Source organism: Copadichromis virginalis, linkage group LG3 (genome assembly GCF_057382275.1).
Source record: "Copadichromis virginalis isolate Kocher_CV1m ecotype Utaka linkage group LG3, C_Virginalis_male_GT1.1, whole genome shotgun sequence".
NCBI classification, from domain to species: Eukaryota; Metazoa; Chordata; class Actinopteri; order Cichliformes; family Cichlidae; genus Copadichromis; species Copadichromis virginalis.
In genome coordinates, this window is record NC_140620.1 from 13,572,605 (window position 1) to 13,596,487 (window position 23,883).

Here is a 23,883-nt window from a genome sequence, read left to right on the forward strand (position 1 = left end):
TCATATAATCGGCTCTTGCTGATCAGTCCGTCGCAGTACGCCAGCATTTACTGCTGTATCGCACCAGAAGCTCAGGAGGGATTAATCCAACAAAACATCGGCTTAGCTTTATACGGCGCCACCCTGCAATCAATGTGCAGGTGGGTTCCCAATTAACCCAATCACCTGATACAAGGAGCGAGTGCAGCGGAAAGAGAGCGAGGGTGGTAGAGCGAGCGAGAGAGAGAGAGCGAATGAGAGAAGAAAAAAAACGGAAGGCGAGTAGCCCATCTGGCTACAGAAGGAAACTGTGACCTAGGACAAGCTGATGGCATAAGATGTAAGTACAACTCCTCCAGTTTCATATGGAAAAAAAATTATTGCGCTAGCTTACGTGGTTGCAGAGCTACTGGGATTTAAAAATAGTTACGCAAAACAGAGCGTGCCCGCTCCGACCGGCTTTAAAGGGTTAAGCTTATTAAAAGCATTAAATGGTGTCTTTTTATAAATAGCAGCAACTTTTCACAGTTTTTATTTTTTAATCTTAACACCTCTGCAAAACAGTGAGAACAAAGAAATCAGGATGTTTCTGAGAAAAAGAAGAAGGGCGGCCACAGAGCTGCAGACTGATGCACTTTTACCACAGAGCATGAAGGAAACATGCATGACCAGTGTTATCAGCCAAACCCAAACACACTGCAGCAAGAAGCTCCATCAGTGTCACACTAACTCGAGTCAAAAAGAAGCAGAACAAGTTTAAAAGAATAAAAAGTCACTGATGGATATAAAGGACATTTTATCTGTTCAGTCTCTTCATATGTCTCATGTTCACATGTTCCATATCTTAACTGTGTGTAGCAACAACAGATAACACACATGTGTGGGCCTCATCTGAGCTCTGACACATGTAGCTCAGTGACAGCACTGTCTCTCTCTGCCTCTCTGTCTACATGGCTGTGAACAAAAATATAAACACTGAGGCTTCAAAATGCAGCATCTACAACACTGTCACTCTGCCTCCACCATGGAGACCGTCTCCATGGTGATGAGTACAATTGGCAGCTGAAACTGTTGTGAACTTCTCCATGAGTCATATTTCCTGTTTCAGAGCTGCTGATTGGCTCTTTGGGCCCTTTACCTTCAGGAGGTCATGGACGAAGCACTGAAGTCGTTTATCACGTAAAAAATATTTTTAGTTTATAATAATTTGATAAATAATAAAATATTAATAAAAACTGGAGGTTTCCTCCCTTCAGGAACTCTCTCTGCAGGAGGGGGAGATACAGGAGAGGTGGAGGAAGATCTCAGCCTGGGCGTCTATTGTCTCATGTAGTCTGGAAGATGAGTGGATGGTGGGGTGGGTGCAGTTTTCTCTGTGGTGGGGTTGGGTGGACTGTCCCGGGCTCTGTGGGGCCGGGAGGCGCTGCTGCACTGGCCCCCGGTCTGGATGGGCCTGGGCCCCCTTTCCCTGGCGGGTCGCGGAGTATGGGGGTGCCTACTGGGGTCAGCGGGGGAGCTGGCCCCAGGGAGGGGTCACTTGCCCCTCCCTTCCTTCCCTCCCCATCTCCAGCTGCCTCCCTCTTCCCGCTCCACCACAACCACCCACACATGCAGGGCCTTGGAGTAGGGGTATGTCACCAGGGTGCAGAGGAGGCTACCCCCCCCCCCCCCCCCCCCTCTGTCCCCTTCTGGCTGCCTCTGCCTCAATTTTATCCCACAACTTAGACATTCACATTACTCACACCCTCATTACACATACATATAGGATCTTGGGGGTGGGCACGATACACGGAGTCCAAGTTACCATCAGGGTGTACACCTCACCCCTGGCGTCGTTGCCCACCTCTCAATTTTAAATACACGTAGACATTGAGGGCTAGCAGGAGGGACCATGCGCTTACCTGCTGCTCTCTGGCAGGTAGCTCCATGCCCTCCTGGGTTTTAAATGCACCTCAGAACACACATACATCAACACTACAATGAGCGGGTGGAGGGAGGTTTGGAGTCTTCTCTCACCCCCGTTCTCTGCGACCTGCTGGAGCGGGGGGGCTAGTAGGAGGAGTTGGCCCTCCGACTGCGGTCTGGAGTGTGGGGCCTTCCTGCTGCTGCGGAGTCGGGGCGGTCTGCCTCCCCCCACCGCAGGGAAAAGGGTAACACCACCTGGGTCTGGGTGAGGTTCCCCCCTCCAGGGGCAGGGGTACCTAGACCCGGTTCGTAGAGTACGCTTGGGGAGTGTGATTGTGTGTACAGCGTCTCTTTATGTCTGTCTCCACGTTGGTTGAGTGTGAAGTGCATATGAGAGCATGAGGGTGGGAATGGATGTTTGTATCTGTGTGTGCCTGTATGTTTGTGTCTATATGTCAGGTTGGGTATCAGACGCCACCTCTCTGGGGACATCTCAGGCCTCCAAGGTTTGGAGGCCTATCTCCCCCCATCACCACTTCCCCTGCCAGTGGCGGACTCCCTCAGACATCGGTGCGTTGGTGGTTCTTTGTGTCTGGGGATGGGCGTCCAGGTACACGCCGGCTCACTCCTTGGCGGCCGCTTATTGGGGCCTGGAGCCTGGGGCTCGCTCGGGCCACTTCGGAGGTGGGGTGCCCCTGGCCTCTCGGCCTGGGGCTCAGTCACTCAGGCACGGCTGGCTGCCGGCGGAGCTCACGGGCTTCTGCTCCGCGGCTGCTGAGTGAGCCCTCATCTGGGACTCTCCTCAGCTCTTTCTGGGACAGTGGCGCGGCTGCCCCTCTGTTGGTCTTCCTTGGTCTCTTGTGTTCTGGGGGCCTCTGGATGTCTGGAGTTTTGATCTCCTCCATACCTGCTTCATGCCCTGGAGGACGGGGCTGTGGCCCCCCCACACCCTCTAGCAGATCATTACATGAAGGAACCTTTTAAAAAAACAAGCGCGTCCATGCTCACAGGTGTACACACGGGTGATCACACCCACAAACTACACCCTTTTTGGCTCCTACCTCAAAGCACACTGTGTTCTGTTGATCTTATGTGCTGCACAATAATGTTTAATATTTAGTATTTACTGTCATATTCCCATATATCATTGTGATGTTGTTTATTCTATTACTCTTGTTCTCTTCTGCTTGTTTTCTTTTTTCTTTTTCAACAGGTGATCCAGGTGATCGATATATGCATTTTTTTTCTTTTTCTTTTGTTTTTTCTGCTCATTCTGTTGTTTTTTGTTTTTTGCCCTTCTCCCCCGTCCCTCTTCTCAGCTGTTTCTCTTTCCCTCTTTCTTTCTCCCCTTCTTTCCCCCAGTCAAGTCTGTCCCGTATTCAGTAAGTGAAAATAAAATAAACAATAAAGGGTGAATCAAATGGACCATTATGGCAAGGCTGGGATGGTCAGTTTGGTAAAGTAAATCCGTTGGGCATCTTTCTTTGCCTTTAGACAATAATTCTGATGCAAAAGAGCCAAACGGGACAGGAAAAAAGAAAATAATAATAATAATAATAATAATTTGATAAATAACAAAATATTAATAAAAACTGGAGGTTTTTTTAGAACTTAGATTTTAAGCTATTTATGCCTTTTTTGCTGCTCTTTTTTAAACTTATTCCTTTAAACTGTATTTATTCTTTTTAAAATATATTGGTTATTGCACTGTAGAGGCTGCTGAGGAACAGTATTTCGTTTCAGGCTGTGTAACACGAAATGACAATAACCAATAAAGTCTTGAGAGCTGCCATCATTGTTCCAGCAGGAGGCAGTAAAACACCAAACTGCACCTGTTGTGCTGAAAAGGTGTGAGCATGTGCAGTAACCCAGTAAGTTACCTGAATATCTCTCTCTCTCACACACACACACACACACACACACACACACACACACAGTACTGATACTAATGACTCGCTCTCACATCTATTTGGGTTTAATGTCAGGGTATATTTGTGGATGAAAGTTTTGTAGGACACATGATGTGGACAGTCTGGTAATCCCAGAATATTTTAATGTAAGAAAACTCCAGACAGCTCTGGAGAAAGTTTCAGAGTAAAAGCCCTGGAGTGTTTTACATGTTATTCTGTTGGATTAAATCTGACGGAGCTGATTCATAAACACTTCACTGCCAGGTATCAGGTGACCTGCAGAGACTGATCCTACAAACACTCAGAAACAGAGTAAACCAAACTGCACCACAGTGATCAGACGAAACCTTCCTGACATGAACACAGCTCCTCAGTAAAAACTGTGAACCAGCAGAGAGACTACACCCAGCACCATACACCACCTCTCTGACAGTACACCCTCGGGCAGGTGGTGTCCCCATAAACAGTGTGAGAAGCTCTGATTATTTACTATGTTCAAACAAACTGAGTGTCCACAAACGTCTGAGCTCACAGTGAGAGCTGCTGGCACAGTTTGGAGGTGTTCTGCCCCCTGCTGGACACACAGAGCTACAACATGAGGATCAGAGGAGGCTGGTGCTGCTTCACCTTTAGACACAAGAAGGAGGTCAAAAAATGTAGAAACAGAGATTGTTTTTAAACCTGTAAAGGGGGAAATCCTGACGAACCAATCCACAGCCAGAAAAGAAGACTAACTCTGTGCTGCTCCAATCAGGAATCAGCTCTGTTACTGTGTGAGTGTGTAAAGTCACAGAGTAGCTGGTTTCAAATGTATCTATAAAGTTTATTCACATTTTATTTAGGCTTCAAAAAACAGTCCAAGTTTATTTCTTTGGACTTTGTTCACTTAATGGATGTTTCCCTGCATTTCTATTTTCACACAGTTTATTTCTTACAGCAGGAAAACTGAACAGAATGTATGTAAGAGGTCAGAGTGAGGATGACGTCACTTAATACAGGAAATACATGTTTGTCTGTTTTGATGATGAAGGACTTCTTCAGCTCTGTAAACAGCTACACTTGAGAGGACAGAGGTGATTTCATGGATCAATAACAATGTGTTTATCAGCTTTCATCATCGCAGTGCAGACATGACGTCAGATCTATCAGAGTGAAGGCCGTCTCTCTGATGACGTCACAGAGCAGAGTCCTTCTGTCCAATAAAGGATCTCAGATCAGCTGCTGCCATCTTGTGGCCACAGTTGGTTACTGTCTCTGAAAGTTGTCTCATGTTTCCTGTTGTCCTGCTAACAAAGGCTGGAGCTCATCATGCTGAGAGGGCAGCAGCATTTTGTGGCTCTTCACACATGTTCATTATATTCTGATGATCCTGGATGGAGACAAACTACAGATAAGTGTGTTCAGCCCAACTAGTTTATCTCATTACAGCAGTTTGATGTTTCCCTTTGAATCCCCCTGAAGATCCTGACAGTGAAGCACGTACATAATACTCCAGCCTTTCAACTCTGAGCTTATTTAGTTCTATTAATACACTGAAATCTCATTTGTGTCATGAAGAAAGTCTTTAATCAAACAGAATTCAAAGATCAGAAACATTTCATATATGGAGTTAAACATGAATCATTGTTTCAACAACATATTTATTGTTGTCATAAACAGACAAGAAGACAACAACAAACTGCTCCTCCCATTCAACACATGTCAGTCCATATCCCAGCAAACTAAATCATCTCCATTTACACATCAAATAGAAACATGAATCACTTGTAATGATTAGAAACTTGATAGAATTTCAAATCTAGTTTGGGGAGTCATTCAGTGAGAAACAGTGAAATGATTTTCCATGTGAAAAGGTGGACAGCAGAAACAGAAAGAAAGAGTGAAACTAAAAGAGAAACAAAGAGCTTTGGAACAACGAGGCAGCAGGAGGACAGCTGCAGTTTAACAGCTTCAACTCACTGACAGGAAACAACATTAGAAACATCATCATCCTCAACTCATCTGCTGCACTGACACTGACACCTTCAACGGACACACCTTCACTTCATCACCAGTTTGAATGAATGGAAACATCCTGTGAGTGAAAGTGTGTGTGAAGGTGTGTATGTGTGTGTTAGTATCAGGATCAGAGAACGACAGCTTTCCTCTGTTCCAGTCCAGATTCACTCTGATCCTCTGGAACTTCTTCTCTACTGAGAGAGCAGTGAGAGGAGTTGATGGTGACCATGCTGAGTATTTACCTTCATAGAACCCTATTCCCCATAATCCAAACAGCATGCCCAGTCCCTTCCTCTGCACAGACTCTGCTAACACACCCAGTCCCCACCATGTACTGTCTCCTACATCAACATCCCAGCTGTGAGTCCCTGAGTTAAAGCCCTCAGAGCCCAGGACACAGTTGTAATAATCAATCCTCTCTGGATTATCAGGAAGCTGTAGCTTCTCTCTCCCTACTCTCACACTGGTCAGATCTTCAGACAGGATGAGTTCTGGATGAGCAGTGTTTGGGTCCAGAATGAGAGGAGTGTAGGAGACCATGTCCTTCATGTTGTTCCAGATGTTGAAGGTCAGGTTGCCCAGGTGTTTGGCCTGGTCTATCAGAGCTCCTGAGGGCAGCTGTGGATCATCCAGCAGGGGGCAGCGCTGGACTCTTTCCACTGCAGCCTTGTAGTTGTGCAGGAATGAGACGTCTTCAGCTCTCAGCTCCTCCTCTGTGGCTCTGACTGTGTCTGAAAGAGCTGCTATCTCTCTGCTCAGAGCCTCCATCTTCTCCTTCATCATCCCACTCTTCTGCTCCTCTTCCTCCCTCAGTCCAGCCAGCCTGGCCTCCTCTTCCTCTGCTAGAAACTGCTGAAGCTTCTTAAACTGCTCCTTAATCTGCCTCTCTGTGTGTCGGGCCTGGACCTTAATGTGTTCTGCTGTTTGATCAAACTTCACTTGAACTTCTTCACAAACCTTTAACTTCTTCTTTAAGGGCTCCAGAGTTTCCTGAAGTTCCTTCTTGTGTTGTTGTGCAGCTTCATCGATGGGTCTGAATCTGTGATTGGTGTGTTTTTCTGAGGCACAGCAGACGAGACACACTGGCTGCTGATGGTCCAGACAGAAGAGTCTGAGTTTCTCAGAGTGCAGACTGCAGAGAGCCTCTGAAGCTCTCTGATCTCTCTCCTGTAAGAACGACTCACACAGGTTCTTTAAAGCTCGGTTTAAAGGTGGATCATAAACTGATATTTCCTTACAAACTGGACACTCATGTGTTGGTCTCTCTCTCCACCATCTCTTCAGACAGTCTTTACAGAAGCTGTGGCTACATGACAGAAGAACAGGATCTCTGAAGACCTCCTGACAGACCGGACAGCAGAGATCCTCCTCTGATCTGGAAGCCATTGAGTCTGTGAGTGAAGCTGAAAACAGCAGACAGGAAGTACAGCCAGTCCTGGCTCCCCTCCCTCCTCTACCACCTTCACTGAAACTTCCTTTGAGTCGTGTTTTTGCTCAAACTCACATTCAGTGTGTGGAGCGTCAGCAGCTTGAAGCAGCAGTGTTGGAGTTTTCCACTTTTCTCTCCTGTAGCTGGACTCACTCAGAGGAAGCTGCTAGTTTGGTCTGAGCTCAGTCTGATCGTCTGTGCGTCTCTCTTTACTGAGGACGAAGAACTTCCTGTTTCCTGGTTTGTCACATTTGAGTGAGGGGAGGAGACAAATGTTGCTGTTTGACTTTTAACTAAGGTGTGTTTCAATCCTGCCTGCAGCTCAAAAGCTGTAAAACAGGTTTTGTGTCTTTTCACCTCCACAGGTCACAACATGAAACCTGTTGTGAAGTTTATAAAATAAAGTGTCACTCGGTGGTGCAGCTGTTTGTCAGCTTCTATTTTAGACTTTGTTCTGGTTCTTGTTCAGGTTCCCAGCAGTGGGAGTGTAATGCAGTCACACACACACAGGTGGTGTTAAGGTGGATTCACTTAGTTACAGACAGTGGTGTTATTTCCTGTAACTAAGGGTGTGTTTCACACCAAAGTTCAGACATTAACCTGCCAGAAGTTGTAAAAGTTACTAATAAAGAGCTTTTCTCTCATTTCACATGTTGTCCACAATCTCCTCGTGATTACCTCTGGAAAGCCCCGTGGCACAGCTCTCCATCCAGTGCAGCTTTATGGTCATTGCTGTGGTTCCAGAATCTTCTCATGATGACCAGTAGGTCCCCAAACAGCATGACCTTTGACCTCAACCCCTGCCTGGGCTGTCAGCTATGGTCCCTACTTCTCGCTGGGTCTCTGAAGATTTCTCAGGAGATTCCACCCTTGGGATCATTTCTTCCAGCAATGCTCTGCTGCACCTGCATCTCCTCACTAGAGGAAAAACTTCTATTTGGAAAACATGTCAACCATCATCAAACCAAAATTTCCTTTCAGTTCAGTGAACTTCACTTATCAAAAAATATAATTATTTATTAATTATTAATTATATTATTGGTTTATCACGTTTTCACTTTCACTTATAGGCCATCAAAGTGTTTATTATCTTTACCCAAATAATTGGAGCAGAACTTGTTCCATATTCAGTTTTTCAGCAAAACGTGTTTGAGAAAAGATTCATTCTTATATCTGGAGGAATAAATATATTTCAATAAATATTAACGTTAGCCTGCGACTTTGTTCCAGTTTTGAATTTTGGCCCACTGTGTATTTGAGTTTGACACCCCTGATCCATAGCTGGCGATTTTTTGTTTTTATGGGCCGATGGATTTTTTTTTTTTTAGGAAGGGTATATATAATGAAAGGTGTTGGATTGGCCAATTGGTCATGATCGACTCTGGGCTGGACCAATTACAGCCGAGGAGGCCGGATGCACCCGCCCCCTTGTTTAGCAATCACGTGATTTTCGCGCATTGCATGCCGGGAACTCGTGGCAAAACAATCCAAGTACCGCATCAAATGCAAGCATTTGCAGCACCGCAAAACGTTCATTCTCCGGTTCCAATACCTTCTTGTTTTTTCTTTGCCGCACAAAAAAGTCTCGACGAAAAGACAAAGAAAAGATACGAGGAAAAAATCAAAGGAGTGAAAGGGTCAGACCCTTACGAGCACACAGAGGGACCAAAGACGTCAGCGTGCTGCCCAACTTTCACCACGCTCATATTTATAATCATACGGTTCTTGGAGTGAGTGCATACACTCATGAAGTTTAGTAACTTCAGGTCACTGCAACAAGCCCAGGAACAGTTTACCGACGGATGGGTGCAGGACCTTGAAATGCACCGTGTAGAAAGTAAAGACCATCGTACGAACAAAGGTAAGTTTACCAGTCTCACAAATCGTCGTCATAAATACACATTCGTTAACCGTTTATTAATATAACCTTTGAGCTCAACGGTAATTAATTAGTAGTGGAAATAATTTCTGGTTCATCACAGAAATGTAGCAGTGACAATAATATTGTATGCTGTAATCGTACTGGACAATTAGTGATACAAAACACCTGTTTTATCCTGTGAATAAAAGTATATGTTTTTGTCAATGTACCATAATAACAGAAGCGAAACACAATATTGTGTCAGGACAATTCACTATTTATGCACAATAAACAAAGGAGCAATTTCTGTTCAGCGCCAGACTTGCTTGTAACCTATATCACCAATTATGTTAAGAAAAATGACACATTAACTACAACAAAACTCTGACCTTTGTGGGAATGCTTGGAGCAGACTAACCTGTGAGCTGGAGTGTTCTGGGACGTTATGTTTGGTATATCCAGACCATCCGTCGGCTCTTACTTCGGAAACATGGCTTAAAAAATTTCTCTTCAACGGCGTAATCCGATAATAAAAAAAACGATCTCTTTACCCGTCGGCTTCCCGTGGCTGTCATGCGACCGGCTGTTGCAGTCAATAATACAACAGCTTCTTGCCATTTTTTGGGTTTCTTTTTATCGCTGTGTAACTGAGTTCAATTGAAAGCCTGCGTGCGCTAGTACCTCTTGCCACAAGTTCCCAGAATCCTTTGCGGTTTTACCCCTGAATGACGTCACATTTTCAATCTTCATCCCGACTTTTTGTCCCAGTCCAGCCTTGCCCTGATCTAACCTCTCCTCTTCCTCACAGCTCTGATTTCTCTGAGGGAGATGTTGTGACTGTAATCTGTGAGGAGGACCAAAGCTTTTCTGATTGGACTGTGAGGAGAAACACAAGCAAACTGCAGAGGGCTGAGTGTGGAGATGGGCGGGGACAACAGCAACGTGATCAATCATGTTCCATCAGTACGCTGGTGCCTCACGACACTGGAGTTTACTGGTGTGAGTCCAGTAATGGTGCCATCAGTAACCTGGTTAATATCACAGTCACTGGTAAGCTGATCACTCTCACTTTACTTCTTATTGCATCCACAAATTGAGCTGAACATGCAGGTACATAGATTCTGTGCTGTTCTTCACTGATCACCTGCCTGACTGACAGAGTAATGAAGGACTTCCCTCCCTCGGTGCTTCTTAATGTGTGAGGATATTCTCCATTACTGAGTTAAGACTTCCTTATTTAGATCTAAGCTCTGGATTATCTTGCACGTCTCGTGGCTCCCAAATGTCTCTTAAGTTATTATCCTCTGTAGCCTCATACTTTAGCTTTACTTGGCAAATGTGAATGCTTTGTGTGCTGACAAACCCTTTTGCATGTAGTGTTTTTATGAAAAGCCTTATAATTGCCTAATTTTGTGTTTTTGTTCTGTTACAAAAGCAGGCATTCTTACTGTTGTTTAATATTTTAATCAAACCTTTAAGTTTAATTCAACACAAAAAGCCCCACTGTAAACAAATCCACAGAACAGAACCAAACTCAGCAGCCAAACAGTTTGTCCTCAGTGCAGGTTGACATTCAGAAAAACCAGCTGCCTCAGCTTGGATGGGCTGATGTGGTTTCTCCTTAGTATCTGCCCAGTTTTTGAGAAGACCCTCCAAAGGAACAGATGTTGCCACAATGCACAGTCTCCCCTCCATCACCTTCAACAGGTAGGGAAAGACTGTGGCCTTGGCCTCCCACCAGCTCTGTGGGCCTTCTCCTTGTTGGATGAGGGGCTCCTCAAGATAACATTTCATCTCCATCATAACATCAGCTGTAGTATTTCTCTTTGCAGCATCTCCTGTAGCTCTTTCATCAAAGAGGCTCCACACAGCAGACGTCTGTGGCTCCTCCTTCACTTGGCCCTGTAATGGTGGAGCTGGGTGGGAGTGCACTTTGCTGCTGCAGTTATTCTCTGAAGTGCCTCATCAACAGCTCTGTTGTCACTGAATGCAAGCTTTTTAAATCTACCATCCAGTGATGCAGCTTCTGAGTGGACGGTGTTGAACTCCACACACAGAAACTTTTCACACTCACTGCTAATTTTGTTTTACAGTGAAGCCACTCTGCTCTGCTAGTCCCAATATCTTTCACCTGCAGCAGATGCTGCTTCGTTTGCAGCTGTCAGTCATATTTATGGTTTTTGTGTCGCACTCTCCTCCACACTGCTGTCTGTCATCTCACAGGTATGATGTGCGGAGCGATGCTGAACTTCCAATCCCAGCGTTTCATGTTGCAGGATCAATTCCCATATGAAAATATCAATATCTAATTTGATTACATTTGTTTTTCATCATAAATATGACAGACAAAAGTAAATTCAGCAATTAGCGGTATGGTCTGCAATACCCTGTTAACAGGAACTACACTCACCACCTCTCATTCATGTGCGTGTTACGGCTCTGCAAGAGTGTGAGCCAATGAGAAACCAGAGGCACAAAACTTTAGACCACAAAACACACAATCTGATGTTGGTTTGTAAAGATGTTGCTGATGAGACTTTGTAGAAAGCAGCTGGTCTGAGTGATGTGATCAGAGTGCAGCAGATAATGTCTGACAGCAGTTTGAAGAGCAAATGGATTCTGTTCTGTTCTTCATCATCACCTACCTGACACCTCACAGCTGTTTCTCACCTGCAGGTCACACAGGAGGATCTGTTGGACTGAAGGTCAGCCTGTCAGTTCCTGCTGTGCTTCTTGTTGCTGCTGTTTTCTTGATGTAGAGAAAACAAAAACAACAAAAGAATCAGGATCCAGCCTCATGTTGAGCTGCAGCAAAATAAAATGTCTGAATCTTTTTAAATCAGCACTCTTAGTCTCCCGCTGGTGGTTTCAGCGTTGTCAGTGAACCTGGGGAACATGAGATGATGCTGGTAACAGAAATCAAAGGTAGTGAACAGCAGACAGGGATCAGCTGCAGGTTTAATACACGTCCTGAATTTGGTTTAGTTTGAAGTTTCTGTAAAATAAAACCAAACGTTGTGATTTGTCTCTTTATGAATAAAGTTGAATTGAATTTCTCTCTGAGCTCCTGCTTCTGTTGTCTGTCAGTGATTTTATCAGTTGGACATCAAGTAAAACTTTGGATAAAATGAAAACTGTGTTCACACAGTGTCTGTAAATCCACGGGTGAAAATAACACATGTAACATTCACACAAGTCCACGAGTGATTGAATGAAATGTGATCATGGAAAAATAAATTCAAAACTATTCAAGACTTTTACCATTAACTGTCATTCTATTATGAAGTAACAGGAAGGTAATAACACTATAATATAATAATAATAAAGAAAATTTAAAAATATGGTATAACAGAGCTCACTGCCTCACACTGTCGATAGCAGCATTTCTTTTTAACCTTATTTCATTTAAGGCTCAGACGATCATCTGTTTCCACTTAAAGTAGTCTAGCTCTGATATCACTTTAGCCTCTGGATGGAGGATTTGCTATGTTAACTTATAGATAATAAACTCAACGTATTACAGACCAAAACCAAACACGTCCGTAGTATAAGACTGGATTTAACTCCCTTCACACCTGTCTCGACACAACAGTCAGGTCAGTCCCTTCTGTCACGTCAAGGAATGTTATTTTACTGTCACTGTGTTATCATTCATATGCACGGTCATTATTTCATCATTACTTCATTAGTCTGCATCACTTATCATCAATATTATCATGTATCATTTATCATTCAGTAAATCTGCCAGAACACGCAGAATAAAACACATTCCAGAAAGCATTGCTGCAGGTCCAGGCAGGCCGAAGTCAGATAAGGACACCGAACTTTCGTTGGCTTGGACCTACAATCTCACAAAACTGCACACTCGTGTACACAATTGTTTATGTTCCCAAATACCGATGAGTGGAAACATCTGGTTTCAATCCTGGGAAAGGGTTGTTGTTCTGGGAAGCTGAGTGCCAGGAATTGTCCTGCCTATAAAGCTTTCTGTAACGACCAGAGAGGAGAAGACCGACTGGCGGCTTTCCACACTGTGTAAACTGTGTGTGTTTGATAAATCACTTTTTTGGACACCCACTGGGACTCTGCTTGTGCTTATTTTTCCTTCCAAACAAACGAACCTGACACTTCCCTTTTAAGAAATCCACCTTAAATGTATTTTAAATGTAAGTGATGCAAAATGAATTTAATATTTTATCTTTAGTTTGTCAGGTAGCATCAGGTCAGATGGATGATGTTGGGTGAGATGGAGCAGACAGAGATGTCATCACAGCTGAGAGGAAGCAAAAGCCTCAACATCCAGGCTTAAAAGTGATGTAGGGAGCTAAAGCTAAAGCTCTGCTTTCTTTGTGTGCTTGTGCTAACAGCAACTAATGAGAAATGTGATGACAATTGTCCAGCTTTGTCCTTTTATATTCTACCAAATGTGAAGTGAACCTGTGGTTATACAGTATACGATAAGAGCAACTTTATTAGTCCCACATGTGGGAAATTTGTTTTGTTACAGCAGGAAGTGGACAGTGCAGTTACATAGCAAACATGAGAGAACACTGGAATAGAATAAGAAACTGTACACAACTGTACCGAATAGAATAGAATAGAATGATAGGATAAAAATAGAATACACATGCTACATACAACTGAGTACAAATACAACGTTGTCAGAAAAAGAGTGTTACACTTAGTCCTATTGCACATGTGTGTGTTTGATCAGCTGCAAAGTCTTTGTGGTGGAGTCTGACAGCAGAGGGGAGGAAATCTCTCCGTCCCACATCGTGGGTGCTGCAGCCACTGAAGGAGCTGCTCTGAAGCGCTATAAAGGTTTGTGATGATCAATACAGGTTTACAGCTCAGATCATACTGAGTTCATTATGACTGATATAAATATGTGATAGAAGAATAATAAATCGAGTAAATTGTGATTGACAAACAGTTTTAAAGAGAAAGTTTGTTAGTTTAAATTGTGTGAAAGGTCAGAGATGGAGAGAACACCAGGCTGGGGCTGAATATCAGTGTATTACATGCAAATCTGATTGGATGACAGGACAGAGCATAAACTGAAGCTGGCATGGATGTTCTGGGTCTCCTGCCTCTGTGAGATCAGCAGGTCAAAGATTCAATAGCAAAACTTGGTTGTTCCAGCAGCGACGCCGAGGGCAGTGAGCTCTAAAAGCCTCCCAGATGAAAACGTGCCCGATCGAGAGGTGATCTGCTGCTGATGGGTGACGAACCTACTCAGGTCTCCAGCTCTTATCAGAGGAGGCAGTGAAGACACCTGAGCTTCAAGGCAGTCGGGCTGGGCGAGTCTGTGATTACATACTTTTATCTAAGTACAATCTGAGTATTTTACCTGTAAGTAATCTTACAGTATTATGTTATATTGTGAGTCCTTCTTACAGATCTTCCTAGGTTGAAAATTAAACAGTACTAAATGTAACAAGTAGACAGCAGCACTAAAGTCATCAGTTTAATGGACACAGAGGAAGCTTTTCAAAGGCTTAAGAAGAAGAACATGATGCTAGAACATCACATTTTATAATATGACAGTAAAAATAACTCACAGAGATCATCTTCTATGTTTTCCTCCATAAGGGCGGCGAGCCTGGGTCCAGCTATTTGAGTGGTGCCTTGTTTTGGTGAAGCTTTTGAATTGCTTGGCCTTTGAGGCCTGCATGGAGCTCAGGCTGACACTAAGCACAGGAAAGGCCCACAGTGGGTGCACACACAGGATACAGATCTGTCAGTTCATGATCAACAACCACTGACCAAAGCCCACTGATCTCTGACCTCCCAGCCCATTCTTCCTTCAGTGGGCTGCTTTCAGTCATTATGCAAATGTTCTGTTTATAAGATTGAGGAAACCTGCAGTCAGCTCAGACTGAAGAAGTCACCTGGATGAGTGACGAAACGTTTCTCCCACAAAACGCTGCGTCCAGATGAACAGAATCAGCTTTTGGAGATTTACTTACCTGGATGATTGAGCATGCATCAAGACGTTTGGCAGCTGTAGCAGTCGTGGAAAATTCCCTCTGTGGCAGAAAATCTCACAGATGCAGTCTTGATACCAATAGATGGATAAAAACTGGAGGAAATCCTCAGAGGCCTTGAAAACTCCTAAATGGAAGTAGCTTCTTCTGCTGGGTCTATTCTGTTGGTCTGACACTGGCTTCCCTTCATTGGCTTCCTGTTAAATCCAGAATTGAATTCAAAATCCTGCTCCTCACATACAAGGTCTTAAATAATCAGGCCCCATCTTATCTTAATGACCTTGTAGTACCATATCACCCTATTAGAGCACTTCGCTCTCGCTCTGCAGGCCTACTTGTTGTTCCTAGAGTATTTAAAAGTAGAATGGGAGGCAGAGCCTTCAGTTTTCAGGCCCCTCTTCTGTGGAACCAGCTTCTAGTTTGGATTCGGGAGACAGACACTATCTCTACTTTTAAGATTAAGCTTCAAACTTTCCTTTTTGCTAAAGCATATAGTTAGGGCTGGACCAGGTGACCCTGAATCCTCCCTTAGTTATGCTGCAGTAGACGTAGGCTGCCGGGGGATTCCCATGATGCATTGAGTTTTTCCTTTCCTTTCCTTTATGGTTATGTAAGTTCCAGCTGGAAGGTGATCATCGGTTGGAGATTGAATGGGGACGAATACAAGACTGGTTGTCCCTACCTATGCCCCATTTCCAATCAGGCTGTGCTTACTTGTGTGATGAAGTTTCTGCATCTAGAAGAGCTAAATTAGTTTTTTGTAGAAATTATTATTATTGTAATTAATTATACATTTTTGTAGCTGTAGGAGTGGGAAGCCTTTTACGTCATTTTTGTTTCCTTTCTACAAGGCTTTGTTTGTTGTGTTAGATGTGTCCCTCTGATGTTCCTCTAAAGACAAATAAAACATTTTGTTTTGGTGAAACTTGCTGTGGCATTGGTGCTTGAATGGGGAAGTCATTTTTTGTGTTGCATACATCTCTGGGCAGATATTTGGGCAGTAATTTTGAACACCATGTAAAAATGTCAGTGGACATAATGCAAAACCCAATGCTTCAAATCACAGCATCTAAAACCAAAATTGTGCCAAAGATGCCTCATTTCTGTTTAATAGGATAAAACAATGCTAGCTATGTTATAGACACAGTAACCCAAGGAAAGCAGTAAGTACACTGACTGACATTGTTACTATGACAACAACAAGCTGACATTTGGACAAAAAAAACCTTGGAGTAATTATTGAGAAAAACATTAAATTTAAATAAAGTTTTAAAAAACACATGACCAAAAATGTAACTAAAACACATCCTCTGGATGTTTCCAGAATATTTTAAATAAATAAATAATTTAAGGAACAACAACAAAAGAAGATCTATAATCAGCATTTATCTCTTCTGTTTTATTTGATGGTGGGAAAATCATAATCATAAAGAGGCTTCTGATTAGAATTTATTTGTTATAAATGTGATTTATATAAACTTTCATTTAGTACGGTGTGTTGATTATATGTAATATATTTTACTTATTATTTATTTACATTCAGTTTTTATTCCTGAGGATTTTGGTTTTTTTTTATAAAAACTAAAATCAGGACAGAATAATTATTTTGCTGTCTTATTTTATGAATCATTTCGATGTAAGCAGCTATCTTTTGAATATGTGGCTTTACAGCTGAAGGCCCATCCAAAGTTGTGTTTCTTAATGTTTACAGGCCTCCCAAATACTGCACAGACTTTTTTAATGACCTCAGTGAACTGCTGTCTGTGATCTGTGTTGATTTCGACTGTGTAATTATTGTTGGGGATTTTAACATCCATGTGGACAACCCTCAGGACAAAGGGACTAAAGACCTGAGTAACACTCTGGGCAACTTTGGGCTGACTCAGCATGTAACAGAGGCCACACATAATAGAGGACACACTCTTGACCTACTGATCTCCAAGGCATTTCAAAGGTTACTGTGTCTGATGTGGGCGTGTCTGATCATTACTGTGTTTTCTTTGAAAGTAAAATCTCAGCCCACACAAATATATCAACAACAGTGATCACAAAACGGTGTATAACTGAACACAGTAGTGAGATCTTTAACCAGGTCTTCCCATTAACACCTGACCTGTCCAAAGGTTCAGTCAATGAGCTCGTCAATAGCTTCAATGCTAACATGTTAAATGTAATGGACACTATTGCTCCCATTAAGGTGAAGGTTATCTCTGGAAGGAAAAAGTCTCCATGGAGAAACTCCACACTGGTGAAAAATGAAAAAAGAGAGTGTAGGAAAGCTGAGCTTGAACTTCATTCAACCATGGCCTGCAATGACTTTGCCAAATTCTTCACAGAAAAAATCCAAAAGATTAGACAAGCAATTGGTACATCAACAGCAGATCCAGGATATGTACTGTGTCCACCGAAAAACTGTTTAAACACCATGAAACAGTTTCACCCGATTAACAGCAAAGACCTGGAGGACATCTTAGGTCAACTGAACTCCTCCTCCTGCTGTTTAGATGTCCTGCCAACAAGTTTTTTCAAAAAGGTCTCAAAGACTTTAGAGTCAGACCTGTTACAGATCGTCAACTTTTCCTTAATGTCAGGTGTGTTTCCGGAACCACTAAAAACTGCTGTAATAAAACCTATACTGAAAAAGGACAATCTTGACAAGACACAAATGAACAACTACAGGCCGATCTCAAATCTCCCATTTTTAAGTAAGATCATTGAAAAAGCAGTTTCTCAACAGCTCAGTTACTTCTTAAAACAGAATAATTGCTACGATGCCTTCCAGTCAGGTTTTAGACAGAACCACAGCACTGAAACCGCTCTGACCAAAGTGTTTAATGACATATGTCTGAATACAGACAGTGGAAAAATGTCAGTCCTAGTTTTACTGGATCTCAGTGCAGCATTTGATACAGTTGACCACAGCATATTACTCAAACGACTGGAGAACTGGACAGGTCTTTCAGGAACTGTACTAAACTGGTTCAAAACATACGTAGAAAACAGGAAATACTTTGTATCAATAGGTAACTTCACATCTGAGCAGACTAGTATCACACGTGGAGTTCCCCAAGGTTCCATCTTGGGACCCCTTCTGTTTAACATCTACATGCTCCCACTGGCACAGATTATAAACAACAACAAAATAAACTATCACAGCTATGCAGATGACACACAAATATATATCACAATCTCACCAGGAGACCGAGGCCCTGTACAGGCTCTTGGTAAATGCATTGAGGAAATTAATGACTGGTTGTGCCACAATTTTCTCCAGCTAAACAAAAAGAAAACTGAGGTAATAGTCTTTGGCGCCAAAGAAAAACGATTACAGGTCACCAGAGAACTTCAATCTATACATCTAAAAACCACAAACCAGGCGAGAAATTTGGGTGTAGTGATGGATGCAGACCTAAACTTAGAAAAACACATTAAGACAATAACAAAGTCAGCTTACTATCACCTCAAGAATATTTCAAGGATAAAAGATCTGATGTCTCAACAGGACCTGGAAAAACTAGTCCATGCATTCATCTTTAGTAGGCTTGATTACTGTAACAGCATCTTTACAGGTCTACCTAAAATATCAGTCAGACAACTACAGCTCATTCAGAACTCTGCTGCTCGAGTCCTCACTAAGACCAAAAAAGTGGACCACATCAGTCCAGCTCTGAGGTCTTTACACTGGCTGCCTGTCCGTCAGAGGATAGACTTTAAAGTTCTGATGCTGGTCTATAAAGCTCTGAATGGTTTAGGACCAAAATACATCAGTGACCTCCTGACCCAGTATGAACCTTCCAGATCCCTCAGGTCATCTGGATCCGGTCTTTTATCAGTTCCCAGAGTCAGAACCAGACACGGAGAAGCTGCATTCATCTTTTATGCTCCTTATATCTGGAACAAACTCCCAGAAAGCCTCAGATCAGCTGAAGCACTCAGTTTATTTAAATCCAGGTTGAAGACTCACCTGTTCTCAGCTGCATTTGAATAAAGCACCAAATCCACACTTTTAAGCTTAAATTTCAAAACTAACATTTTAACTACTGATTTTATCTACTGTTCTGATTTTATCTACAGTTTTTTTAAATCATGCTTTTTATTGTTTTTGTTTTTTAATGTCTCTGTAAAGCACTTTGAATCACCTTGTTGTTGAATTGTGCTATATAAATGAACTTATATAAATAAACTTGCCTCGCCGCTTTCAGCCCCTCCTGTTCTGATTTTTCTGATAATAATCTGAGAGAAAGTGCTGAACTCCTCCTCTAAGCTGTTACAGGAACAGATGTTGGCAGATGTGTCAGTGACAGAGTTACAGTTAGAGAGGTCAGTGAGCAGGATTTCTATCAGGATTCATGTCAGATTTATTATAAGGATGTCTGTTGGTTCACACTCACGGCTGCTTTGGACTGATTCCAGCTCAAAGAGCATCAACATGTTTTCATGTTTCCATCATGATGAGGAGCAGAAACTCTGAGGATTCTCCTGAACTCCTGACTACAGTAAGTCATCCACAGCTTCTGCTTTATATTCTACATATTATTCAGTAAATAATATTGGGGCGATCGTGGCTCAAGAGTTGGGAGTTCGCCTTGTAATCGGAAGGTTGCCGGTTCGAGCCCCGGCTTGGACAGTCTTGGTCGTTGTGTCCTTGGGCAAGACACTTCACCCGTTGCCTACTGGTGGTGGTCAGAGGGCCTGGTGGCGCCAGTGTCCGGCAGCCTCGCCTCTGTCAGTGCGCCCCAGGGTGGCTGTGGCTACAATGTAGCTTGCCATCACCAGTGTGTGAACGTGTGTGTGAATGGGTGGATGACAGGTTGTGTAAAGCGCTTTGGGGTCCTTAGGGACTAGAAAAGCGCTATATAAATACAGGCCATTTACCATTTACCAATAGATAATTACTGATAATTAGACACTTTCAGAGGGACAAAAGTAAAAAAAAAAAAAATCTGTAGTTAAGAAGTACAGATACTCAAGCTGTACAAATACTCCGGTAATAGCTGAAGTACTCATTAAACTTCTTTACAGAAGTAAAAGTGAAAACTACAGGCTCTGAAAAGTACTCAGGTCCTGCCGTAGTACTCAGTAAAAGGTAGTCTGGGGTTAAAGTGGATGTGGCAGGTAGAGGAACTCTACGACTGAGTGCAGCAGGGATAAAGAAATAAGTCGGAATCATTTGTTTTGTGAGCTCCAGCTGTTTCCAGGCTGTGATCAGCTGATCTACAAGCAGATGTGAGCCATCAGCGCTCGTGTAACACAGTACAGTACAGAGCTGTCAGAATGAATCACCCAAGTTTAGTCTCACACTCTTTATCCAGGTTGTTGGCAATTATTAATTAATCGCCCTTCAGTGTCACACCAACACAGTGTCAACACAGCAAAGTGAATGTGCCACACACTCCATGTGTCATCTACTCATCACCATCTGAAACTATAACCTTCATGGGCCAATCACAGAGGACGAGACAGACGAAGTAAAACTAGACACAGGAAGTAGGACTCACTGGTTCTCCATAAAGAACAGAGATTTTCAGTTCTTTAGGTAAAACGTTTCAGTTTTCTTGGTTAAAGTTTGGTTAACATCAACCCACAAAAATATTTGAACAGAAACTCCAAAAACGAGTGAAACTAAATTTAAAATATAATTTCATTTTCAGTGGATGTTAACCATGAAAAGCCTGAAAGATCATTGGTAGAAAATTCAAATTATATTGGTCGAACATATCAGACTTTCAAAGCATCTTCCGTACGTGACGCTTGTCTTGGAAGTGTTGAGTTTAAACAAGCAGCTGAACAACAGATCAGCTCTAACCCTCAGTGACATTCAGATTTATTTAAACCTTTAATCTGATCGGATGTGTTCAGGTTTAAACTCGGGTTCAGTTATTCAGTGAAAACACCAACAGACTCAGACATTTAGAACAAACTAAGAGTCAGATGAGCAGAAACAGAGAACACGGACATGTCTGCTGTAACTGCGTCGCTCTGCTCCACGCTGATGTTTGTCCTGTTTGTCTCTGCAGGTGAGATTTAACTCTGAGATAAAACAGGAAGTTTTGGCTGCACAGTAAAAATATTTCCCTGAGACTTATTTTCATATTGTTTCAGTTTTTCTGTTTGTGGCGATGAAACAAGAATCAAACTGCCGTCAGAAACAAAACGTTCTTGTGCTTCAGCGACTGAAACACAAACTGTTCCTACATGACGACACATGAGAGGTTCTGATTTTGTTCTGTGGAGATCGTTCAACAGCTGAACACTAAAACTTTTCCACTTCGCCTTTTGTGACGCACTTATTTCTGCGCATCCTCAGTCCAACCTACCAAACGTCACTCTAACGCGACGTCCTCACGAGACACGGAAGAGTTTGAACCGCAGCTTTAACTTTATTTAAACCTTAAATGTAATCTGATGTGTTCAGGTTTAAACTCAGGTTCAGTTATTGAGTGAAAATACCAACAGACTCAGACATTTAGAACAAACTAAGAGTCAGATCAGCAGAAACAGAGAACACGGACATGTCTGCTGTAACTGCGTCACTCTGCTCCACGCTGATGTTTGTCCTGTTCGTCTCTGCAGGTGAGATTTAACTCTGAGATAAAACAGGAAGTTTTGGCTGTTTAGTAAAAATATTTCCCTGAGACTTATTTTCATATTATTTCAGTTTTTCTGTTTGTGACGATGAAACAAGAATCAAACTGCCGTCAGAAACAAAACGTTCTTCTGCTTCAGCGACTGAAACACAAACTGTTCATACATGACGACACATGAGAGGTTCTGATTTTGTTCTGTGGAGATCGTTCAACAACTGAACACTAAAACTTTTCTACTTCGCCTCGTTTGTTGTGACGCACTCATTTCTGCGCATCCTCAGTCCAACCTACCAAACGTCACTCTAACGCCACGTCCTCACGAGACACGGAAGAGTTTGAACCGCAGCTTTAGCTTTATTTAAACCTTAAATTTAATCTGATGTGTTCAGGTTTAAGCTCAGGTTCAGTTATTCAGTGAAAATACCAACAGACTCAGACATTTAGAACAAACTAAGAGTCAGATCAGCAGAAACAGAGAACACAGACATGTCTGCTGTAACTGCGTCGCTCTGCTCCACGCTGATGTTTGTCCTGTTCGTCTCTGCAGGTGAGATTTAACTGTTAGAAACTAAACTGAGTTTATTTCTGAGATAAAGAGTCTCAGTCTGGTTTACATGCTGATTATATTTCTCTAAGAAGTAGTTTATTACTCATTCAGTGTTGCGATCGACACAAAGCTGGGTGGAGTCTGTGTGTTGGTGCAGTTTGCAGCACAGACACAAAGAAGTGTAATGTGTGTGTCAGTGTGATGTGTTGTAGTGTCAGGAGTCAGGATGCAGCTACAAAGCTTCTTGTTCAGTGTATACAAACAGCTGTAGCTCCATAAAGGCAGCATGCAGAGACTCACAGTGTCTTATAATGAGAGGCTGCTTTCTCTCACACATTATGTTCACTTATTATCAGCACATGTTGTTGTTTGTGGAACAGAGTTATTGTAGTTTTTTCTCATTAGTTTGAGTTTTTATTCCATTTGGACTTTTTGTGTTTAGTTCAGTTTAGTTTCCAGATGATTTTCTTCTTTTTCAGGTTTGATTATTTATTGCTTGAAGAGTTTTAATAGTTTTATTCTTTTTTCATTCTTACTGTTTGGAGGTTTGTGTCAGAGGCCAGATTCAGGAGCATCAGTACAGCTGTTACAATAAAAAGCAGTGACTCAGTCTGACAGACATCCAGAGTCTCAATGAACTCGTCCATCAACAACATTTTATCAAACTAACAGATTCTAAAACCAAAGATTTGTTTTTCAGATGATGTTTTTCATCCGTCTCAGTCTTTGCTCATGAACTTTGTCTCCAAACGTCTCATCCTGAGCTTCCCTCTGATGAACTCGTTCATAATCTCGTCCATTCTGCTCTCAATGAAAATCTGAACATGTTCAGCTCGGCCTCCTGTCTTTGTGTCAGAGTCTCCAAAGCAAACATGACAGCAGCTCACTGCCATCTTCAAACCTTCCCTTTCACTCTTGCTGCTGTCCTTCTGTCACAAATCAGCCCTGATGAAGATGCTCGGGATCAGGTGAGGAGGAGGAGAAGACTCGCTGTGGTGACGCCTGAAGGGACACAAGAAGAAACACAATCAAAGATCATCATCTAATAACAGAAGACTGTCTTTTATTGTGTGTTTCTGATTGGCTGCTGTAGAAGTGAACAGTTGTACTTTGACCTTTAACCTCTCTGCTCTGTGTTGTTTCCTCTTTCAGACCAGAAAAACATCACAGCTGAGTCTGGACAGGACGTCACTCTGACATGTCGAGCTCCAAACAACAACATCATAGTTGTAAAGTGGAGCAGAGCTGACCTGGGAGATGAATATGTGTTTGTGTACCGGGACGGTCACCCTGTTCCAGATGAGCAGCATCCATCTTTTAAGAACCGGGTGGATCTGCAGGACAGACAGATGAAAGATGGAGACGTGTCTTTGATTCTGAAGGATGTGACGATTAATGATGCTGGAACATACGAGTGTCGTGTTGTCCAGCGAGTGAGAGGACCTATGACTCTAATCAACAGCACCGACCTGGTTGTTGTTCCTCCAGGTGAGTGAGTAGAGTTGAGTGTGTGTGTGATCAGAGGTGAAGCTGCTTCCTGGTTGTTGATGTTTGTTTCTAAAGATGTTGTTGATGAGACTTTGTAGAAAGCAGCTGGTCTGAGTGATGTGATCAGAGTGCAGTAGATAATGTCTGACAGCAGTTTGAAGAGGAAATGGATTCTGTTCTGTTCTTCACTCA

The 23,883-nt window shown here is 42.7% G+C and overlaps 2 protein-coding genes and 1 long non-coding RNA gene across 3 annotated transcripts in view; 2 read left to right on the plus strand and 1 right to left on the minus strand.

Annotated features, from left to right (window-relative positions):
- Positions 1-23,883, plus strand: part of LOC146712906 (butyrophilin-like protein 2) — a 96,819-nt gene that overhangs the window by 69,599 nt on the left and 3,337 nt on the right. Inside the window, exon 2 of the mRNA XM_085445428.1 lies at positions 23,356-23,691. Coding sequence (XP_085301554.1) covers positions 23,356-23,691 — 336 coding nt within the window. The remainder of the gene's footprint in view (positions 1-23,355; positions 23,692-23,883) is intronic.
- Positions 5,399-7,446, minus strand: LOC146712911 (nuclear factor 7, ovary-like). Its single transcript, XM_085445213.1, has 2 exons — positions 7,297-7,446; positions 5,399-7,195 (listed from the first exon to the last, which is right to left on the minus strand). The coding sequence occupies exon 2, from the start codon at positions 7,176-7,178 to the stop codon at positions 5,787-5,789; it is 1,392 nt and encodes a 463-aa protein (XP_085301339.1). The 5' UTR covers positions 7,179-7,195; positions 7,297-7,446; the 3' UTR covers positions 5,399-5,786.
- On the plus strand, positions 9,740-12,145 carry LOC146712912 (uncharacterized). Its single transcript, XR_014917459.1, has 2 exons — positions 9,740-10,132; positions 11,759-12,145. It is a non-coding gene; the product is annotated as an uncharacterized LOC146712912 (long non-coding RNA).

Coding starts and splice junctions, on each gene's coding strand:
- LOC146712911 (XM_085445213.1), bottom strand. CDS start 7,178: ATGGCTTCCAGATCAGAGGAGGATCTCTGCTGTCCGGTCTGTCAGGAG.